Genomic DNA, 22,128 nt, shown 5'->3' on the forward strand with positions numbered 1-22,128 from the left:
GAATCAGATCTGTGGGTCACCAAAGGGTAGAGCTAGAACCAGTGGTGGAAGTTGCTGGGAAACAATTTCACTCAGTATAAAGGAAGACCTTTCCTAGCAGTCAGCACTGCCTAAACATGGAATGGACTGCTTCTAGAGGGCTTAACTGCTTGATGCTGGAAGCATCTAATCTGGATGATAACCTGGCAGGATTTTTGGTAGAGGGTGAGTGTGAGTTAGTGTTAGGTTAGTGTTAGGTTTGTGATAGAAAACCCCAAACAGATCTTTTTCTATCTCACTGGTGGTAGGCAGCAGGGCAAGTATATTGATATTGTCTCTATCAGGGGCCGAGGCACCTGTGCTGCTCCACCACCTTCCTCTGTGTGTTGGCTGTGGTTCAGGATGGTTGCTGGGCTGTTGCTATGTTGGAATAGCAGGAAGGAGGAAGGGTTGAAGAAATAATGTTCCTTCCTATAAGAATACCCCTTCATCCTTAAATCACAAAGGCTACTTCCAGTAGGCAAAGCTGAGTCACATAGCCACATGCAAAAGCAGGCTAGGAAATGTCCTTCACTCCAGGAAACCATGGATCTCATGAGTAGGGAAGGTGGGGAGGGTGGATATTTGGGGCCATATAGAAATCACTGTCAATGAAGGAGTTAGACTCTGAGATAGCTGGACCAGATAATCTTGTATTCTTCCCAGTTCTGAGATCCTGTTTAGTGAATGATGGCTAGATGAATAACTTGCATCAAGCTCTGCTCACCTCCCCAGGTACATAATATGCTGACATTTTGAACAATATTTTTCTCTAACTTCAAAAAGAGATAAAAACAGATATTCATAAACTAGAAAAAAGTAATTAATGTAAAGTCAGGGATTCACTGTTTTGAGACAATGGATTAAACTGAAAAGGATTTCCCACAGACTTTGGTATTTCCCATACCAGGGAAGTGTGAGAAGAGATGGAGATGTGTTCTCAGTAGATGACCTATGAAGCCTGTACCTGTGGGGTTATTGATTGGAGGGTTTTCTTTTTAACTTTTTATTTTGAAATATTTATGGTTTCACAAATTGTAAAAATAGTACAAAGAAGTCTGTTCATTTATCTAAAAGTCTGTAGCATTTTATGTAAATATAGAATACAATGTCAAAACTAGGAAATTGACACTGGCACAATACAGTTAGCTCTATTACAGACCTCACTTGGATTTCACCAGTTTTTATATGCACTTGTTTGTGTATGTGTTTGTGTATAGTTCTGAGATTTTATTAATCTCTACAGATTTGTATAACTTCCACAGTGATTGAGGTACAGAACTGTTCTAAAGTGTTCTATTTTTAATGTTTTAAAAACAGTGTCTCTTCCATAAAATAAATAAATAAATAAATAAATAAATAAATAAATAAATAAATAAATAAAAACAGTGTCTTTCCTAAGTACAAATTAAACTTGTTTCCATTTAAATTAGTCAGTAGCACTTTTATGGTCATGGTTTCTTTGTTTTTTCTTCCTCTTTAAATTATTGTTTGTAAATACAGAGGGGGCATCTATCTGAATTACTTTCAGGCATCCTAAATGTTCACTTTTTTTCTTTTCTAGAGGCTACATGGTGATGGGAGATTCTTTCAATACATCTCTTTTCAAGCAGACATTCCAAAGAATTTTTAGTAAAGATTTTAATGGAGATTTCCGAATGGCATTTGGTGCTACTTTAGAAGTAAAGGTACAATAAATTGTTTAAACTTCAGTGAAAGAATGGTGTTCTTACTTATTTAGTAGTCAGACTTTTAGAAGCCTCAACCTTCCAGGTACACTAAAAGGTTCTAACAAAGTATTCTCATTCTATCCCTTTGCTTCTTGAGGATGACCTATATATTTGTTAACATCCTAAACAAAGTTTTCTGTCACCCCTGTATGTCCAGCTCCCGTCTGGGCCCTCCTCTGCTCTGGGACAGCAGACCTTACAAGGGGTGGTGGGTTGAGCACAGAGGCAGCTATGCAGTGTGGAGCATTCTCTCAGCCATTGGTATGTGTTGCTGCATGCACAGAACATTAGTTCAAGTTTAGTACCTGCTGGGAGTGGAGCCAGAGTGCTCTAAAACAGTGCAGATTGTGAATTTCGGTTTTGTTTTTTCATGTAGGGACTGATAGCCTTACACACTTGATTCTAAGTCATTGAGAAACCATAAACAGAAGTGTATTAATGTGTGCACCACACATATATACATCCCATACATACTCAGTAATGGGTAACTCAAAGGGTTGGTTAGAACTAGGGATTATATAGCATCTAAACAAAAGAACAATGATTGGAATTAGTACCTTGAACATATGATTGGAATATGTGATTGGAATTAGTACCTTGAGAGTTGAAAATGATCATTAAATTATCTTGGTTAAACTTCAAACATTTTCAAATATTTGAGGTTTTATTTTGTTTGTTTTGTTTTTTTAATATGAAGAGGGATGGACTTTGTTGAAGTGAATTCCAATTAAAAAGTCTAAATGTGCTGCTTGGCCCTGTCAGTATGTTGGAGTTCATGAATTCAGTATTTTTAGAGCAACACAAAACAGTATATTAACTGATTAGAAATTGTAAATAATTTATAACTGGATTAGAGAAGAATGAAGTATTGTTATGGGTACAATGATTTCAAAGTTGAGAAAGTTGAAAATGCTGCATCAACTTTGGAACAAAGATAATGCAATTTCTAAGGGACGATTTTTACTAAAGTTTTAATGAGATCACAGTGGCCCTGGAAAAGCTTGTAAGAGCATTGCATACCATAATCCACATTGGATTTTTCTCTTGGTGGAATGGTAATGTTGCTGCATTTTTCTTCTAGACTTTAGTTATGGTCTTTATGAGAGCAAGGTGATTCTCAGTGATTTCTAACTTTATACTCATTTAATTCTTTTTTAGACCTCTCGGGAACTGAAGATTGCAGGAGCTGTTGGTCCTTGTGTATCTCTGAATGTGAAAGGACCATGTGTGTCAGAAAATGTAAGGAAAAATTCCTCCATCACCCTCACATACTGTGCCCTGGGATTAGCCCATTAGAAGTGTTGGAGCATGATGACTTTGCATTGTGTTACCTGTTTGAATATGTGCAGTGAGAGGAGAAGGGCTGAAGATGACCACTACTCTGAGAGGTGGTTTATTTTCATCTGTCCATCTGTCTAAAGGGTCAGGAAGGAGGAAACTGAGGCTCAAAGAGGTGTTAAGTATCTTGCTCAAGGTTAGAGCTGATAAAGAGGAGCTAGAGACTAGATCCTCCTGACTCCACTACCCATCCTTGGGTGGTTGTGCCATTGAGCCACAAAGCATTCTACTCAGCATGAGGTAAACAGTAAAATCCTTCAGGAATAAATGTATGTGTTTGTTGCTCTTAGAATGATACCTTTGTCTCACTTCTCACAGCTCATTTTGAGTTAGTCAGGCATTGAACAACACTGTTGTATATGCAGACATCTGTGTGCCTTGGATAATACATTTTGAGTGTTTGTGTGTGTGTGTGTGTGTATGTGTGTGTTTGTATGAACAAAGCTACCAGTAGAGGGTGAGGTGGCTTTGCTGATGGACCACTTTCTCTAATTATACTTGAGTTACCCAGAGACAAACCATTTAGTCTAGTGAGGCCTGTTCTGGCTGCCTCATGGCTCTCAAAGCCATGTCTTTCCCTAATTGTCCTCTTCAACCAGAGGGTGGATTATAGAGCCAGACGTGGAATCAGTGTACTGCTTGCCCTGTGGCCTGGACAGGGCACTTAATCAGTTTGGGAGTCCTGTCTTTACCTGGGAGAAGGAGATAATATGAGTACTGTACTTTATACTCTTAGAAGGATTAAATGAATTAGTTCAAGTAAAGCACTTAGAACAATGCCTGGCACCATGGAAGCCCACGCATACATTTTATCTTGGGTCTTCATTAGCAGTGAGCATTCACTTAGTGACTACTTTGACAAAACTTTTGTTGAACTTGAGAGAGGCAAGGCAATTTGAGAGAACATTTCTGTTGTCCCCTGGGTGAGGCAGGTTGCTGCCCCAAAGCCCATCTGATGAGTAACTCATTACCCCAGTGTACTAAGAGACTTGTACCCTTATTTCCTGGCAGGGCTTTGGAAGGCTACATAGTCAAAATATTTTCATAACCTTAAAATCTGCTTGGTGAAGATTTCCTAAAGTAGTTTTAAGAAAATAATTTTATGAATTAGTACAAACTCATTAGCTGTTCTAGGATCCAGTAGGCATTAGCAGTGGTGAAATTTTTGGATGGGGGATGGAGGATGCAAAAAAGAAGAAGATACAATTTCAGACCTAGAGAGAAGTTTAAAGAAAAGTATAATGAATTCCAGTATACCTACTGGAATAACCATTTAGAATCTAATTGTTAACTTTTTGTCATAATTGCTTTGTCATTATATTTTGCCACATGTGCTTTATCTGATTATCACCTATGCCATATTTGCTTTATAATCTGGTTTTTCAGAACCTTTGAAAACAAGCTGCAGACATCATGACACTTAGTCTTTCAGTGCTTCAATATTCATCTTCAAAAATAAGGACGTTGTCTGCCACATTATTTCAAACCCAAGAAAACAATTCCCTACTATCTAGTCCATATTTTTTGCTTAATTTTCCCTTAAATGCCCTTCGTAGCTTTTTTGTCTCCTCTAACCAGCATTGCATTTGGTGTTACTTATCCTTAGTCTTTTTAAAATCTAGAATGGTATTCCTATTGTTTAGGTATTATAGGGTTTGTTTTATTTGGGTTTGGTTTTGTTTTGTTATATTTTTTGTTTAATGATGTTGATTCCTTGAAGAGACAGTACCAGGTGTTTTCTGTAATAGAGTATCTCACATTCTCATCGTGTCTGATTGTTTCCTCGTGGTGATATTTAAGATGTTTCCTTCCTTCTTGGAATTTCTGTAAAGTTGATGTTAGATTTGAAAGTGTGCTTAGATTTAGGCTAAACCTATTAGTCTAGCGTACTTCCTGAGTGATCCATATACTTTGTGCTATGTTTCATCAGGAGGCACTTAGTCCCGTCATCCTGTGTTAGTGGAGCTAAGTGAGATTGTGGAGTGAAGGTGATGACTGTTCCACATCTTTCCATTATAAGGGCGCATTTTCCCTTTGCCATTAACAAGACATTGGTTGAAAGAGATTGTAGGACAATATGAATATCTTTTTTGCTAATAGCCTTCCACCTATTGGTTTTAGTGTCCACTGATTATCCTTACTTGAATCAGTGTATTTCACTGGAGATTAAAAAATGGTAATTTCCTAAATCCACCTTTATAGTTCCTTTGATAAAGGCAGGGTAAATGCTTACATAAGGAATTGGTGTATTACTGAGAAAATGTACCTTTGCAGCTCTGCAGAGTTTGTGGCCATGCTGGGCCATGGAGATATAGGGGAGGAAAAAAGTATTTTTTTCTACCTGTCTTAGTTTCATTGGCTGAGGCTCTGCAAATTAGACTGACAGAAGACAGATTAGTAAGAGAAAAACAAAGAAGTTCATTAATGTGTGCACCACACATATATATATCCCATACATACTCAGTGGTGCGGAACTCAAAGGGTTGGTTAGAATTTGGGAATATATAGCATCTTAACAAAAGAACAATAAATTTGTGGAATAGTGAGACAGAGGAACGGAACTTTGAGCTTCTAGAGTGTCAAATGTGGAGGAAACTAATGGAACGTAATATATTATTTTTCAGCAAAGTTTGTTCTGTAGATTCCTCTGGTGCCATTTCTGGGCTGATAAGCATCTACTGTTGTCTTTGGTGATGAAAAATCATCTGTCCTTCCTGGTAGAGAGGGGAGGGCAGAGAGTTTTTCTTGTGTCAGTTTTTCTTTTAAATTTCCTTCAGCTCAAAATAATCCTTATATGAGAGTGGATATTTTGGGGTGGCATACTCTGAACCCATTGATCTTCTCATTCGAAATTTTAAGAAGTTTCATATATAAAGAATTGAGTTGATAGGTGTGGAGAGATGTGGGAGAATGGGTTAGCAAGGCAAGAAAGGCATGCTGTCTTCTTTTACTTTGCCATTTTTCTTGGGTGTGGCTCTTTCAGCAGATGTTACCTGCAGCTTTTAGAAAAGGCCACTAAAAGGGAAGGTTAATATCCATAGATCCATCCATCTGAGTCTTGCTTTGCTAACACTGATGAAACAGTCTTTGTTCTCCCCACTCTGTACCTTAGAGCTGCTATGTAATTCACTTAAGAAGTTTCTTTCTCCTCTGGCCATTATCTCCTTGAGATTGCTGGTTCTTTGGCTGGGTACACAGGTTCTTGACATGGTTTTATAGAGAGACCAGACTGACCTCAGCTCTACTCAGCTGACAGTGTGCAGTTTGGGTGGATTCAGAGTAACACAGAAGTAATATCATGGAGGGGAGTGCTCTACGCAAGACAGATGGAGTCTGCAGTGTGGGGGAGGGGCTAAGTACAGGGATCCTCCTGGCTGCCCCTTCAGCTCTCTCCCCAGAGCCACACAACCCAGTCTCTCCTTATTTGACTGTAGTCCACCCTCCTTCTGCCAGAGTCCAGGGTCAATTTAGAAATAATCCATTTGAGATGGTGGTCTGAATGTACATTCAAGAACCTACTGGAATGACAACAAAGATATATTTACAGTGTCATGAAACTCAATACATTGGAAATTGAGAGAACTTGCCATTGAAGGGCCAGAACATTTGAGGAATTTTTATAAAGCAGAAAGCAGAGGGGTCAATATTGAATGAAGATGGTGGACTAATTATATGCACAAGCCTTCAACTCTACCCCAGACCTCTGGAAATAATAGGAAGAGATGCAAAAATTTAATAATGCTGTTGGATCCTATGAATCCCCTGAAAGAGATACGGGGTTAGATGGAGGAAATTACAGCCCAAAACACAGTAGGAAGGAGGGTACTTAATGTAGGGTGGGAAGGGCCCTGAGGGGCTCGAGGGCTCCCAGGCATCTCACAGACAAAGGAAAGGGGTGTGCAGGGAGGGGGTTCATGTGAGGAGGAATGAGTATTTTGAAAAGCTTATGCAGGGCTGCAAAGTTGGCAGTACATTAAAATTCAGTTGAGCTGGGGAGAACCTCTGCATGAAGCTGAGTGCCCTTGGGTTCTCCTATCAACCCAGGATCTCAAACCTCACATGACACATTTTATTTTGACAGCTTTTTAGCTGTATTCTAATCTCTGTGAACTCCACCCTTATTTTTTTTGACTAAATATTAGCTCTTTCCAGTTTTGTTTCTTTAACAGCAAGTTACCCAAAAAGTAGCCTTATGTATGGAGACTCAGAAATGTATGCCTCAAGTGCTTCAATTTCCATCACCCTTTACACATTTTGCTCTTCCCTTTCCAAATGAATTTGCCCTTTAACTAGCAACTTCAAATACTAGTACCTCAAAGCTGTCTATAACCTGGGCTTCCTGGCTTTTCACCAACTATGAGAGCTTAGCTGAGAGAAATATTTACTAAATTTTCTTTGCAAGGAAAAAAAAAGAACAGCAAGACTCTTCATAAGCACATTACTTTCTTAACTCAGTATGCCTCATTTTGATGAGCTGTGTTAAAATGTGTAATACTTCCTATCTCTAGAATGATAGAATGTGTATTTCAGAGTCTAGTGATCTCAGTAGGTGAATATAGGTATTTTTGATATCTGTAGCCCTTCTAGATGGCATGCTTAAAATAGTGATACTCTTCACATTTTAGTGAACCTCATATTTATCTCTGGCAACCATTCAGTTAGTCAGTAAAAAGCAGCCTTCATATCACTAAAATCAATTTTCTTACCAAGAATTCATATGTAGGTTTTACATAAAGGAATTAGATTAAAAATTGATAGCTAACATTGTATAACTTTTTTGTTCTCATAATGATGAAAGAAGTACATAAAACTTTCAAGCTAAGCAGATAATCCTTTTTCTTTTCTACTATTTACTTCTTCCGAAACTGTGATTCTTTTATTTAACTTCTGTGTTAGGTACCATATGTGTATGTATGTCTGTTTGTACATGTAAATTTTACAGGTGATATAATGGAAGTTGATCAGAGTACCAATATAAAAAGCTTTAAAAAAAAGTACTATAAATGTAGATATTAACCATATTCTAATCCATAATTGTATTTTTTTGAGTTAAATTTTCATGTGGAATGAGATAATCTTCTCCTCAGCATCTGTCTTTTTCATCAGCACTTAACAGCAGGAGTAGCTTTTTTGTTTTGTTTCAATTCCTGTTCTCACCCCAGGAGCTTGGTGTCGGTGGTACAAGTCAGTGGAAAATCTGTGGCCTGGATCCTACAACGACACTTGGCATTTACTTTGAAGTAGTTAATCAGGTGAGTTGGATTTCTTCATGAATATTTATGTCTCAGTGTTCTGTTTTCTGATTTATTACAAGACTGGTGGCCTTTGGTTTCTTTCCCCACAAATAGATGCTGCTTTGAGCTTACCTTTGGCCTATGATCAGTCTGGCAAAGTCTCTTTAATTCCCTCCAGGGTTTGGTCAGAGTTAGACTATAGACTGCTTTCCTTACTTTATTGTTGAACTGATAAGGTTTTTAGAAGAGTAATGGCTTTTCCTAGCCATTGTTATATAATGACCAATTATATATGACCAATATAATGAATTTTGAGTTAGTTAATTTTTTCCCCAGTGTATTATTGTAGATTTTATTTATTTATTTTTAGAGAGAGGGGAAGGGAGCAAGCAAGAGAGGGAGAGAAACATCATTGTGAGAGAAAAACATCAGTTCATTGCCTCTCGCACTCCCCCAACCAGGGACCTGGCCTGCAATCCAGGCGTGTGCCCTGATTGGGAATCAAACCAGCAACCTTTCAGTTCACAGGCTGATGCTCAGTCCATTGATCCACACCAGCAGGGCCCCAATGTTTAATTAAAAAAATGTAAACATACAGAAAAATTATAAGAAATGTACAGAAAACACTCATACACCCACCATGTATATTCCATAGTTAACATTTATCGTATTTGCTTTGTTACATATCCATTTGTCAATCCCTTATTTTTGATACATTTCAAGCAAATTGCAGTCATCAGTTTGTTTCATCCCAAATACTTCAGCATGAATACCATTAACTTCAGTGAGTATTTATTTGAGGGTTTTTTGTTTTTTTTGAGGTGAAAGTCATACACAGTACAATGTGTAGATTTTAAGTGTACCATTCAAAATTCAAGAACCACCATGTCAGCCATTTCAGGAAGGGCACTGTGCTCTGTTTTATTTGACTCATGCCTATAACAGTGATGCAGCGTATGGCCTCTCGCCCTGCAGCACAACGCCCCGATTCCCCAAGGAGGCCGAGGTGCCATCCAGTTTGTCACACAGTATCAACATTCCAGCACCCAGAGACGCATCCGTGTGACCACCATTGCCCGAAAGTGAGCATCCCCAGTTTCCTTTCTGTTGAGCTGACTGATTTTTGCCTTAGGAAAGACAATTTAATATCTGTTAGTTTATCTTTGTAATTCCATTAAATGTTTCTCACCAATTTCTCATTGACTCCTTTAATCAGAGGAGGAGGAGGAAGAGGCTTTGTTGGCTAACCCAGTTAGCACTTGCCCAGAGGAATCATCTCAGTAGGAATAAGTTCATTCAAAATTATTTTTTGTTACTTTATATATTAGATAAATAACCCATAAATACATCCTCCTTGTAAAAGATTCAAGCAGCACATATGTATATAAAGAATGGGTCTCTTCTCCCACCCTCCTCAGAACTAAAATGCTGTTGCTCAGAAGTAAAATGCTGCAATTTGCTGGGATTTAACTTTACAGTCCCATTTCTATGGCATTATATACCATATGTGTGTATTATATACATGTATGACTTCTTAAACTAATATATTTTATGTTTTCCTCAATGTGTCAAGGACATCTATGTCAATAACACGATAAACCTCTCTCATTCATTCTCATGGTTGTTATATGGTTTGGATGGGATGTACCACTCCTTTAGTAAGGGCCATTTCAGGTCTTACCTTCCTTCTAGCAGTGCTGCATTCGTATTTTTATATCTTTGTGTACATGAGTATTTCCAGTCATTTCATAGAAGTGGAATTTTGGATACTGCAAGACTACTTTCCTAACAAGCTAATTTGTATTTTCCTTGGTAGTGTAAGGGGGGGTACCCTGTCTCTTTACTAATAATGATATTGTTAATCTATAACATGTAAATACAGAGCAATATGTCACTTTTATATATTTTTTTTTCATTTATCAATGGGTTGAGCACTTTCCGTGTTTATTGGCTATATGTATATCTTCTGTGATAGCCTTTACCCATTTTGTAAAACCTGTTTCTTTTCCTTGTTTAATAATGTAGAGGAACTCTATAATTTTGTGTGATGCTCATGCCTATTTCTAGTCTCTCTTTTGTCTTCTAGCCTTGTTCATAGTGTCTTTATTCATGTGCAAACTTTTGTGTATATTCTAATTCTCTATACCCTGATTCCAAGGAAGATATTTTATGAATTTGTAAAGATTTAGATTTTTGTAAGATTGATTTAGAGGAAGGAACACTGGCTGGAGATTTAGGTACCTTTTAGTTATCTACTTCATGATGTCTTATACAATATTGGGAAGTTCCCTATAATTTTCTTTTGCACATATAATCTTCAGAAATCACATGAGGGTAAGTGAAAATGTGTGTAAATCTCCTGTGATTTCTGACAGTGCAGTTTGAATTTGTGTTATCTTAGATGAAGGAACAGGACTTAGGTTTCTTCATCTTAATGAAGAGCTGGTTTTCTGTTCTGAATATAAGCATGGTACTAACTCTGGAACTGTCAGTTGGGCAGATGCACAGAGTCAGCTCAAGCACATAGAAGCTGCGTTTGACCAGGAGGCCGCAGCAGTCTTGATGGCACGGCTGGGAGTGTTCCGAGCGGAATCCGAGGAGGGGCCTGATGTACTCCGGTGGCTGGACCGACAACTTATTCGACTGGTAAGTTGGGAACAATGGCACTAGGTTCCATTTGGTCTTTGCTCTGAGAAAAGAAACTGTCACTTAAACCTGTTATTTTATACAGTCAGTCAACAAAAATTTATTAGTTGCCTACCTGGTAAATACCAAATACTGGGCATTCTGAGAGTGATAAGTATTAAATGGGCATTTTTTTCTCAAGGTTTACATTACAGTTGGGAAGAAACAACATACACAGGATATTTAGAGAATGATGCAAATCTGTGTGTTTGAAAATTGATTTAGATGAGTCACTGTGAATTCTGTGTCATGTATTTTCCATCCTGATATTGGAGATTTTTTTTTTCTTGAAGTAACGGTTCATGGCCCAGTGAGTGTAAGGAGATGTCTAATGTGTCATTTTTGATCTAATCAGAGTGCAACCACACAGTAATTTCAATAGGGAAAGGTTTATGTAAAGAATTACTGTCACGACAGGGGATTAGAATAATGAGGCTTGGCTAGCAAGATGTAAAGAGAATGCTAAATGATATAAAAATAGCAGATAAAAGGTGCAGTCACTGCTTCTAGGCTGAGATAGAGTACCCAAGAAAGAGCCCCTTTTTCTCCAGGTCTGGTCTAGATCTATGTGGGAGTGCACGGCCAAGGTTCACTGAGTCTCATGGCAGAGAAAATGCCATGGTGTTGTGTGGTGTCAGAGGAACTTGCTAGAAATTCACTCTCTAGAATTAGATGAAAACCCAGCACTCTGGGGTGCTGAGGAAAATTCTTCATAGGGAAGTTTTTTATCAGAAGCACTCAGGGTGTGGGATCACTGCTGGCTGCCATGTGCTGCGGGAGTTTGGCACTGGGGAAGCCATAAAGCTGCTGCTGAGTTGAGCGTACTGGAACCCAGAAGCAAACACTTGCCTCCAGCACCATCTACTGATAAAGCTCAACATTGTGCCAACTAGCAAAGGAAAAATTTTTAAAGAGCCCAGATCCATTTCACTGTAGGCAGAAAGGGTGAGTTTGGAGCTATAAGGCAATAAATCAATAATTATCATACCTTACAATTTTACTTTCTTGGTAATTCATGGCAGGTGTTTATGATCAAAGGCATTGAAAGCCTAGTAAAAAAACATTTAGCTTTGTTTAGCTCTGTGTTTGCCCTTACTGTGTCAAGGAACCTTTTTGTGTTTTTTTGTGCTCCTGGGAATATTAACATTTCAGACACAATTTGAAAATGGAACAGAGGGTCCAAGTGGTTGATTTTATTTGGAAAGTGAGCCTTGAATTAAATCTTTTAAAAATGAGTAGGATAGTGGGAGGATAGAAGAAGGCAAGGTTTGGCAAGTGGAGGGCCCATCCTGTGGGAGGTAGCTGTGCACTTCAGCTTATGCTGGGGACATTGGCAAGACCACTGTCACAGAGGCCAGAATGTGCAGTGGGGAGAGAGGCAGTGAAAGTGTAGCTTAACTATGAATTGTCTTCATTTAGAAGTCAAGTCACTTCCATTAACATTAGAGTAAAAGGGGACTTAGGTGTGATTCCCAAGCAGGGGTGTGACAGGAGCATGATTCTTGTATTTACATTTACCATTCCATATGAGGTTAATTTGGAAAGTGAAAAGGCTATTGTTGGGGAGACCTGATAGAGGGATTTACAGGCTCAAGAGAGCTGAGACCAGGGTGGCAGCAGAATTAAAAGTGGGAGAAGATTTGGAATCAGGATGAATGCTAAAAGAACTGATATAGTGATGGAAGGAGAATTGACTTGAGATGGTAAACACACAGTATAGTGTACAGATGATATGTTGTGGAATTTTGTGCACTTGAAACCTGTATAATTTTGTTAACCAGTACCACCCCAATAAATTCAATAAAAAGGAACAACATCAAAATTAAAAAAAAATAATTGATAAAACTTGGTGAAACTATATGTGAAATAAAATCCCCTAAAAATGAGCATTGACTATTCTAAGAGTGGGTAATTGCAAGAATGACAGCATGGTAGAAAAATACAAAAGGAGAGCAGCTTTAGGCTAGAGGAAGGTGAGTCGTCTTCTTTTTTTCTTTTCCTTTTTTTTTTGTGCAATAGTTTATTTTTGATAGGCTGATCTGGTAGTTAGGTAGAAGTCAGCACTGGACATAAAGGAGGAATTTGGATGACATTGGTCTGGCTATAGTGTTCATTTGTAGCTGAAGCAGTGAGTCTGGGAGCAGGGAACAGAGAACTTACCTCTAAGGAGTAGGAAGATGAGGGGCTATTGAAGAAGGCAGAACAGGATTGGTTGGAGAGTTGACGGAAGAAAGGAAAGTGCTGTTTTAATTGCTGAAGGGGAGAATTTCCAGAAGTTTGGGGAGTCTGTTGGCTTGAGGTGTTAGGGAATCTCAGGAACATTAGAACTGCAAGGGCATCTGATTTGGTAGGAAGAAGGTGAATGCCAGAGATGGGATTTATTTAAATGGTGGATGGCCTAATTCTTTAATGGCCAGAGGAAATATGTGAAATAAAAAGGAAATAAAGGCAGGGAGAGAAAACATTTTTCAGAAATTTGCCTTTAAAAGGAATAAGAATATTGAGTTGCAGAGTAATGGAACATCAAAGTTGATCTATAATTGGTAGGTAATATTTCATGGTCTCAGAGGGATTTATTTATTTATTTATTTATTTATTTATTCATTCATTCATTTCTAAATTTTTATGGAAGAAGCACCTGAGAACTCATCCAGCCCCTCTTTAGTCAGAGTGGTATTTGGCCAGCATGGCCTGGTTGCTGGTTAGAATGCAGGATCTCCGCATCTTCCCCAGGTCTGCCAAGCCAGAATTTGCATTTTAACAACACTGGGTATTGTGTCTGCCTATCTGTTGCTGAGAAGTGCTGGTTTGGGACACAGTCAGTGGCAGAATTGATTAAAATGTAGCTCTCTTAACATCAAGGATTTTTCCAGGTGACTCCAACTTAGGGTTTTCCTACCCTTTTTACTGTTTTCTTTCAACAGTGTCAGAAGTTTGGACAGTATAACAAGGAAGACGCCACTTCTTTTAGGCTATCAGAGTCTTTCTCTCTGTATCCTCAGGTAAGTAGTAGATGTTTCTCAAATAACTATAGAAGAATAAATTGTGATAGAAATAAGACTTGCTACTTTTGGGGCAAAGTGAAGACTTGGTATATTTTGAGACTCAGGCTCTAGGTGATAAAGGTGGTTCACTTCAAGAGAAATACTGTGTCTCTGTGCCAGGCGCTGCCTGAGCCCTACAGAAGACAGAGGTGACATGCAGAAAGGAGAAAATAACAATTAACTATCATGAAAAGGCAAAACAGGTTCATTGTATAAGGCCCCAACAAAATCTCTTAATTTGTGGAAGTTCTGGGTGGATTATCAGCTACCTTAGCAGCGAACAAACAACAGCGAAGAAAATGAAGCATATTGGAAGATGAATATAATAAAGGAGACTGTATTAATGTGACAAATATTTAATGATATGTTCATGGTTATTATGCTGCATCATAACTAGGAATCAGCACTAATAAGCAGCTTCTATAAATAACTGCTTAATACAGGAACTAAGCATTTGGGAGCCATTGAACAAAGGGGAAAGGAGGTTGAGTGAAGGAAGCCTGAAGTTGCTCTCAGGGATCTGGGTATATACTTTTTCTGAACCTCTATCCTCACCTGTAAATGAGAAAACTAGAATTTAGCTCAGTGGGTGGCTGTGAGGATTACGTGAGCTGAGGCCAACCTAATGTTTAACACTTAGTGAATGTGAGCTGGTGGCTCCACAGCTGGGACCTGAAACTTTCAGGTTGGCTTCTTCACAGGAGCAGCTTTTCCAGCACTGGAAGCAAGCTCAACTTTATTTCCTCTTCCCTCAGAGACACCTTTATGGGGAATAAATAAAAAGAAGTACTTTTATTTCTAAATAAACTTGTGAGGACTTGGTTGTCCAAATGTATATTATCCTTTCAAATACTTGCTTTGGAAAGTGGACACAGGTTTGAATCATGCAGTTGTATATCTCTGATTATTAGGGTTCAAGGGGGCCTCGGAGGTCATCTCACTGGCCCAGAGTAGAGCTCTGTGGTACGAGATGTGTGCCTCTTCTCTGGCCTGTGCCTGAACTGAGGCTATGCAGCATTGGTGAAAGAGCCAGAATCCGGGACAAGTTCCAACACTGGCTCTGCATTTTGGGTGAAGTCCTGAATCCTGTGAATGTTGGTTTTCTCTTTATTTTTTTTTAAAGCTTTTATTTAGAGGGGAAGGGAGGGAGAAAGAGGGAGAAACATCAGTGTGTGGTTGCCAGTCACATGTACCCCACTGGGGACCTGGCCAACAACCCAGGCATATGCTCTGACTGGGAATCGAACTGGAGACTTTGGTTTGAAGCCCATGTACAATCCACTGAGCTAACCCAGCCAGGTGTTGGTTTCCTCTTTAAAAGGAAGGAGTTGGCCTGGAGAACTGATTTGCAATCTTTTTATAGTTGTGGAATCTTTTTCTTCTTCTTTTTCTTTTTTTTAAATTTTATTTTAATCATTGTTCAAGTACTGTTTTCTGTCCTTTACTCCCATTCCAGCCCACCCGTCCCCACTACCCCCTAGTTTTTGTCCATGTGTCCTTTATATTTGTTCCTATAAACCTTTCCCATTCTCCCCTGAAATTCCCTCCCTGCTCCCCTCTGGTCACTGTCAGCCCGTGGTCTATTTCAGTGTCGTTGGCTATATTTTGCTTGTTTGTTTATTTTGTTGTTTAGGTTCCTGTTAAAGGTGAGATCATATGGTATTTGTCTTTCACTGCCTGGCTTATTTTATTTAGCATAATGCTTTCCAGCTCTATCCATGCTGTTGCAAAGGGTAGGAGCTCCTTCTTTCTTTCTGCTGCATAGAATTCCATCGTGTAAATGTACCACAGTTTTTTTATCCATTGATTTACTGATGGGCACCTAGGTTGCTTCCAGCACTTGACTATTGTGAATTGTGCTGCTATGAACATTGGGGTGCACAGGTCCTTTTGAATTGGTGTTTCAGGGTTCTTAGGATATAGTCCCAGCAGTGGAATTGCTGGGTCAAAAGGCAGATCCATTTTTAGTTTTCTGAGAAAATTCCATACTGTTTTCCATAGTGGTTGTACCAGTCTGCAATCACACCAACAATGCACTAGGGTCCCCTTTTCTTCACAACCTCTCCAACACTTGTTGTTTGTTGCTTTGTTTATAATGGCCATTCTGACTAGTGTGAAGTGGTATCTCATTGTGGTTTTAATTTACATCTCTCTGATAGCTAGCGATACTGAACATCTTTTCATGTGTCTCTGGATCTTCTGTATGTCCTACTTGGAGAAGTGTCTGTTCAAGTCCTTTGCCCATTTTTTAGTTGGGTTGCTTGTCTTCTTAGAGTGCAGTTGTGTAAGTTCTTTATATATTTTGGAGATTAAACCCTTGTCTGAGGTATCATTGGCAAACATGTTTTCCCATACGGTTGATTCTCTTTTTATTTTAATACTGTTTTCTTTATCTGTGAAGAAGCATTTTATTTTAAGGAGACCCCATTTGTTTATTCTTTCCTTTATGTCCCTTGCTCTAGGGGGCAGGTCAGTAAAAATGTTTTTGCATGAAATATCTGAGATTTTCCTGCCTATCTTCTCCTCTAGGACTTTAATGGTGTCACGGTTTATATTTAAGTCTTTTACCTACCTTGAATTTATTTTTGTGTGTGCTGTATGTTGGTGCTTAAGTTTCATTTTTTTGCATGTAGCTGTCCAGTTCCCCCAATACCGTTTGTTGAAGAGGCTGTTTTTACTCTTTTTATGTTGTTGCCCTCTTTGTCAAATATTAATTGACCATACAGACTTGGGTTTATTTCTGGGCTCTCTGTTCTGTTCCATTGGTCCACGAGCCTGTTTTTATGCCAGTACCAGGCTGTTTTGATTACAGTGGCCTTGTAATATAGTTTAGTATCAGGTATTGTGATCCCTCCCACATTACTCCTCTTTCTCAAAATTACAGCAGCTATTCGGGGTCATTTATGGTTCCATATAAATTTTTGAAGTGTTTGTTCTGTGTCTGTGAAATATGCCATTGGTACTTTAGTAGGTATTGCACTGAATGTGTAAATTGCTTTGGGTACTATGGAAATTTTGATGATGTTAATTCTTCCAATCCATGAACATGGTATATGTTTCCATTTGTTTGTGTCTTCCTTGATTTCTTTCTCCAGTGTTGTGTAGTTTTCTGAATAGAGGTCTTTTACCTCTTTAGTTAGGTTTATTCCTAGGTATCTTACTTTTCTTTTTGCTATATCAAATTTTTTTCTTTTCTTTTTTTAAAATATATTTTATTGATTATGCTATTACAGTTGTCCCATTTTCCCCCCTTCACTGCCCTCCACCCTGTACACCCTCTCCCACCCATATCCCCCCCTTTAGTCATGTCCATGTGTCATAAGTTCTTTAGTTTCTACATTTCCCATACTATTCTTACCCTCCCCCTATCTATTTTCTACCTACAATCTATGCTACTTATTCTCTGTACCTTTTCCCCCCTCTCTCCTCCTCCCACTCCCCTGTTGCTAACCCTCCATGTGATCTCCATTTCTGTGGTTCTGTTCCTGTTCTAGTTGTTTGCTTAGTTTCTTTTGGTTTTGCTTTAGGTGTGGTTGTTAATAATTGTGAGTTTGTTGTCCTTTTACTATACATGTTTTTTCTTTATCTTCTTTTCTTAGATAAGTCCCTGTAACATTTCATAAAATAAGGGCTTGGTGATGATGAACTCCTTTAACTTGACCTTATCTGAGAAGCACTTTATCTGCCCTTCCATTCTAAATGAAAGCTTTGCTGGATAGAGTAATCTTGGATGTAGGTCCTTGTCTTTCATGACTTGGAGTACTTCTTTCCAGCCCCTTCTTGCCTGTAAGGTCTCTTTTGAGAAATCAGCTGATAGCCTTATGGGAACTCCTTTGTAGGTAACTGTCTCCTTTTCTCTTGCTGCTTCTAGGATTCTCTCCTTCATTTTTACCTTGGCTAATATAATTATGATGTGCCTTGGTGTGTTTCTGCTTGGGTCCAACTTCTTTGGGGCTCTCTGAGCTTCCTGGATTTCCTGGAAGTCTATTTCCTTTGCCAGAATGGGGAAGTTCTCCTTTCGTGTTCAGTCTGTTGCTTTTCCTCTTCCCCTTCTGGTACCCCTATAATTTGGATGTTGGAATGTTTAAAGATGTCCTGCAGGTTCCTAAGCTTCTCCTCGTTTTTTTGAATTCTTATTTCTCCATTCTTTCCTGTTTGGTTGTTTTTTTCTTCCTTCTGGTTCACTCTATTGTTTAGAGTCCCAGTTTCCTTCCCATCACTATTGGTTCTCCGTGCATCTTCCTTCATCTCTTTTATGGTAACCTGCAGTTTTTCATGTAATTTGCGCCCAAAATCAACCAATTCTGTGAGCTTCCTGATCACCAGTGTTTTGAACTGTGCATCTGATAGATTGGCTATCTCTTGGTCGCTCAAAAGGATGAGTCCTGTGGCATTGATCTGCTCTTCTGTTTGAGACATGTGTTTCTCTCCCTCTTTTTTTTTTTTGGTATGGTTGCTCCTGTCACGTTGAGGGGTGGAGCCTTAGGTGTTCACCGGGGCTGGGCACCCCAGTCGCTAGATTGGGATGTTGTATGTGGGGGTGGGGGTGGGAGGGAACAATGGCAGTAGCTCCCGTCTCCTGGGACCTCAGTCCCTTCTCTGGGATTCTGGGTTGAGCGCTCTGCCCTGGTCCACAATCACTGCCTCACTGGGTCTGCAAGCTGCCGCTTGCGTACTCAGGGTCCACCCACTGCAATCTTGCATGCCCCAGATGCCTTATGCACTCCTGGTTGCCTTATGCACCCAGTTCTCCCTGTTCTCCGAGTGCCTCGACCCATGCCTGGCTGCTCCTCTCTGCCCATCCTACCCGTCTGGATGAATGGGTCTATATTTCAACTTCTTGGCTGTCTGACTTCCATTCAGATAAATTTTCTGTCAGTTCTGGGTGTTATTCTGTCTCTAAATTGTTGTTGTTCTAATCTTGGTTGTGCGTGGAGGTATGGTGCGTCCACCTATGCCTCCATCTTGCCGGAAGTCCTCAAATTTTTTTCTTGATTTCTGCTTCTGCTGTTTCATTGTTGGTGTACAAAAATGCCTTTGATTTCTGAGTATTGACTTTGTATCCCAGTGTTTTGCCAAATTCCTTTACTAGGTCAAGCAGTTTTTTGGCCGAGTCCATAGGATTTTCTATGTACACTATCATGTCATCTGCAAACAGTGACAGTTTCGTTTCCTCCTTTCCGATTTGGATGCCTTTTATTTCTTTTTCTTGTCTGATCGCTGTGGCTAAAACTTCCAGTACTTTATTGAATAGAAGTGGTGAAAGTAGACAGCCTTGTCTTGTTCCTGATCTTAGTGGAAAAGATTTTAGTTTTTGCCCATTGAGTATGATGTTGGCTGTAGGTCTCTCATATATGGCCTTTATTATGTTGAGGAATGCTCCCTCTATTCCCACTTTGGTGAGTGTTTTTATCATAAATATGTGCTGGACCTTATCAAATGCTTTTTTCACATCTATTGATATGATCATGTGATTTTTGTCTTTGCTTTTGTTTGTATGATGTATTACATTTACTGATTTGTGAATATTGTACCAGCCTTGCATCCCTGGGATGAATCCCACTTGGTCATGGTTTATGATCTTTTTAATGTATTGTTGGATACAGTTTGCCAATGTTTTGTTGAAGATTTTAGCATCCATGTTCATCAGTGATATTGGCCTGAAGTTTTCTTTCTTTGTAGAGTCTTTATCTGGTTTTCAGATTAGGATGATGCTGGCCTCATAAAAAGAGTTTGGGAGTCTCCCATCATTTTGGATTTTTTGGAATAGTCTGAGAAGGATAGGTATTAGCTCTTCCTTAAATGCTTTGTAGAATTCTCCTGTGAAACCATCTGGTCCAGGGCTTTTGTGTGTCAGGAGTTTTTTGATTACTGCTTCAATATCATCTGCTATTATTGGTCTGCTCAGGCTTTCTGCTTCTTCATTGAGTTTTGGAAGATTATATTTTTCTAGAAATTTGTCCATTTCACCTAGGTTTTCAAATTTCTTGGCATACAGATCTTCATAGTAATTTCTTAAAATCCTTTGTATTTCTGTGGTATCAGTTGTAATCTCTCCTCTTTCATTTCTGATTGTGTTTATTTGGGTCTTCTCTCTTTTTTTCTTGATGAGTCTGCTTAAAGGCTTGTCAATTTTGTTTATCTTTTCAAAGAACCAGCTCCTGGATTCATTGATCCTTAGAATTGTGCTTTTAGTCTCTATGTCATTTAATTCTGCTCTGATCTTGGTTATTTCCTTCCTTCTACTTGCTCTGGGCTGTCTTTGTTGTTGTTCCTTCAGTTCTTGTAGATGTAGCATTAGGTTGTTTGTTTGAAATGTTTTTATCTGTTTTAGGTAGGCCTGTAATTCTATGAACTTCCCTCTCAGAACTGTCTTTGCTGTGTCCCATAAGTTTTCAGTTATTTTGAGTTCATTTTCATTTGTTTCCAGAAACTTTGATTTCTTCCCTTATTTCATTCTTGACCCATTCATTGTTTAATGGCATGCTATTTAATATCCATAATTTTGAGTGTTTTGGGTTTTTTTCCTTGGAGTTGGTTTCTAGTTATAGTCCCTTGTGATCCAAGAAAATGCTTGGTATGATTTCAATTTTCTTGAATTTGTTGAGGCTTGTTTTGTGTCCTATCATGTGGGTGTCTTTTAAAATATTCCATGTGCATTTGAAAAGAATGTGTGTTTAGCTTCTTTGGGATGGAGGGCTCAATATACTTCAGATAAGTCCATTTCATCTAGGGCATTGTTCAATGCCAGAATATCTTTGTTGAGATTTTGTTTGGAAGACCTGTCTCTTTTTGACAGTGGGGTCTTAAAATCCCCCACTATAGTTGTGTTGCTGTCAATATCTTTCTTGAATTCCTCTAAGATTTTCTTTATGTATTTGGGAGCTCCTATATTGGCTGCATATATATTTATAATGTTTATGTCTTCTTGGTGGATTCTTCCCTTGAGTTTTATGAAGTGACCTTCTGGGTCTCTCTTTATGGCCCTTTTTTGGATGTATATTTTGTCTGATATGAGTATTGCTACCCTGGTTTTTTTTTTCCTGTCTGTTTGGTTGAAAAGTTTCTTTCTAGCCCTTCACTTTCAGTCTGTGTAGGCCTTTAACCTGAGGTGGGTCTCTTGTAGGCAGCATATTTGTGGGTCCTGCTTTCTTATCCATTTAGCTCTTCTGTGTCTTTTGATTGGAGCATTTAATCCATTTACATTTAAGGTTATTATTGATAGGTACTTATTCATTGCCATTTATGTGCCTGTGTTCCTCCCTCTCTCTCTCTCTTTCTCCCTCTCTCTCTTTCTCTCCTTTCCTTCCTTTCCTTAAAGCAGTCCCTTTAGTATCTCTTACAGAGCTGGTTTGGTGGAGGTGTATTCTTTTAGATTTCTTTTGTCTGGGAAGCTTCTTATTTGGCCTTCTATTTTGATTGAGAGCCTTGCTGGGTAAAGTAACCTTGGTTGCAGATCTCTGGTTCTCATTACTTGGAATATTTCTTGCCATTCTCTTCTGGCTTGGAGCGTTTCAATCGAGAAGTCAGCTGCTAGCCTTATCAGGGCTCCCTTGTATGTTACTTCCTGTTTCTCCCTTGCTGCCTTTAAGATTCTCTCTTTGTCTTGAAGTTTTTCCATTTTAATTATGATGTGTCTTGAAGTGGACCTCTTTGGGTTCCTCTTGATTGGAACTCTCTGTGTTTCCTGGATTTGTATGACTTTTTTCTCTCATCAAATTTTCCATCATTACTTTTCAAACAGGTTTTCTGTCCCTTGGTCCTCTTCTTCTCCTTCTGGTATCTGTGTTATATGGATAATAATTACGTTTCATATTGTGTTGCATTTCTTTTAATGACTCTTTATTCTTTCTGAGTCCCTTTTCCTTTTCTTGCTCTTTCTGGGTGTTTTCTTCTATTTTGTCCTGTAGCTCGCTGATCCGATCTTCTGCTTCATCAGTCCTGCTTTTGATTCCTTCTGCTGTGTTCTTCAGTTCAGAAATTGTATTCTTCATTTCCTGTTGGGCCTTGTTGATAGTTTCCACTTCCTTTTTCATGTTGATATAGTTTGCAGTGCTTTCATTGTAGTTTCCCTGTAAT

General features: G+C 38.8%; 1 protein-coding gene across 2 annotated transcripts in view; it reads left to right on the forward strand.

The window, feature by feature from the left end:
- SEC23B (SEC23 homolog B, COPII coat complex component) overlaps positions 1–22,128 on the forward strand; it is a 50,416-nt gene that overhangs the window by 12,202 nt on the left and 16,086 nt on the right. For both annotated transcript variants that reach the window (XM_045833025.1, XM_045833026.1), the window contains exons 10-15: positions 1,583–1,706; positions 2,907–2,987; positions 8,249–8,338; positions 9,296–9,402; positions 10,813–10,966; positions 13,930–14,007. In XM_045833025.1, coding sequence (XP_045688981.1) covers positions 1,583–1,706; positions 2,907–2,987; positions 8,249–8,338; positions 9,296–9,402; positions 10,813–10,966; positions 13,930–14,007 — 634 coding nt within the window. The remainder of the gene's footprint in view (positions 1–1,582; positions 1,707–2,906; positions 2,988–8,248; positions 8,339–9,295; positions 9,403–10,812; positions 10,967–13,929; positions 14,008–22,128) is intronic.

Source organism: Phyllostomus hastatus, unplaced genomic scaffold (assembly GCF_019186645.2).
Source record: "Phyllostomus hastatus isolate PE091 unplaced genomic scaffold, TTU_PhHast_1.1 phas_contig_17, whole genome shotgun sequence".
NCBI lineage: Eukaryota > Metazoa > Chordata > Mammalia > Chiroptera > Phyllostomidae > Phyllostomus > Phyllostomus hastatus.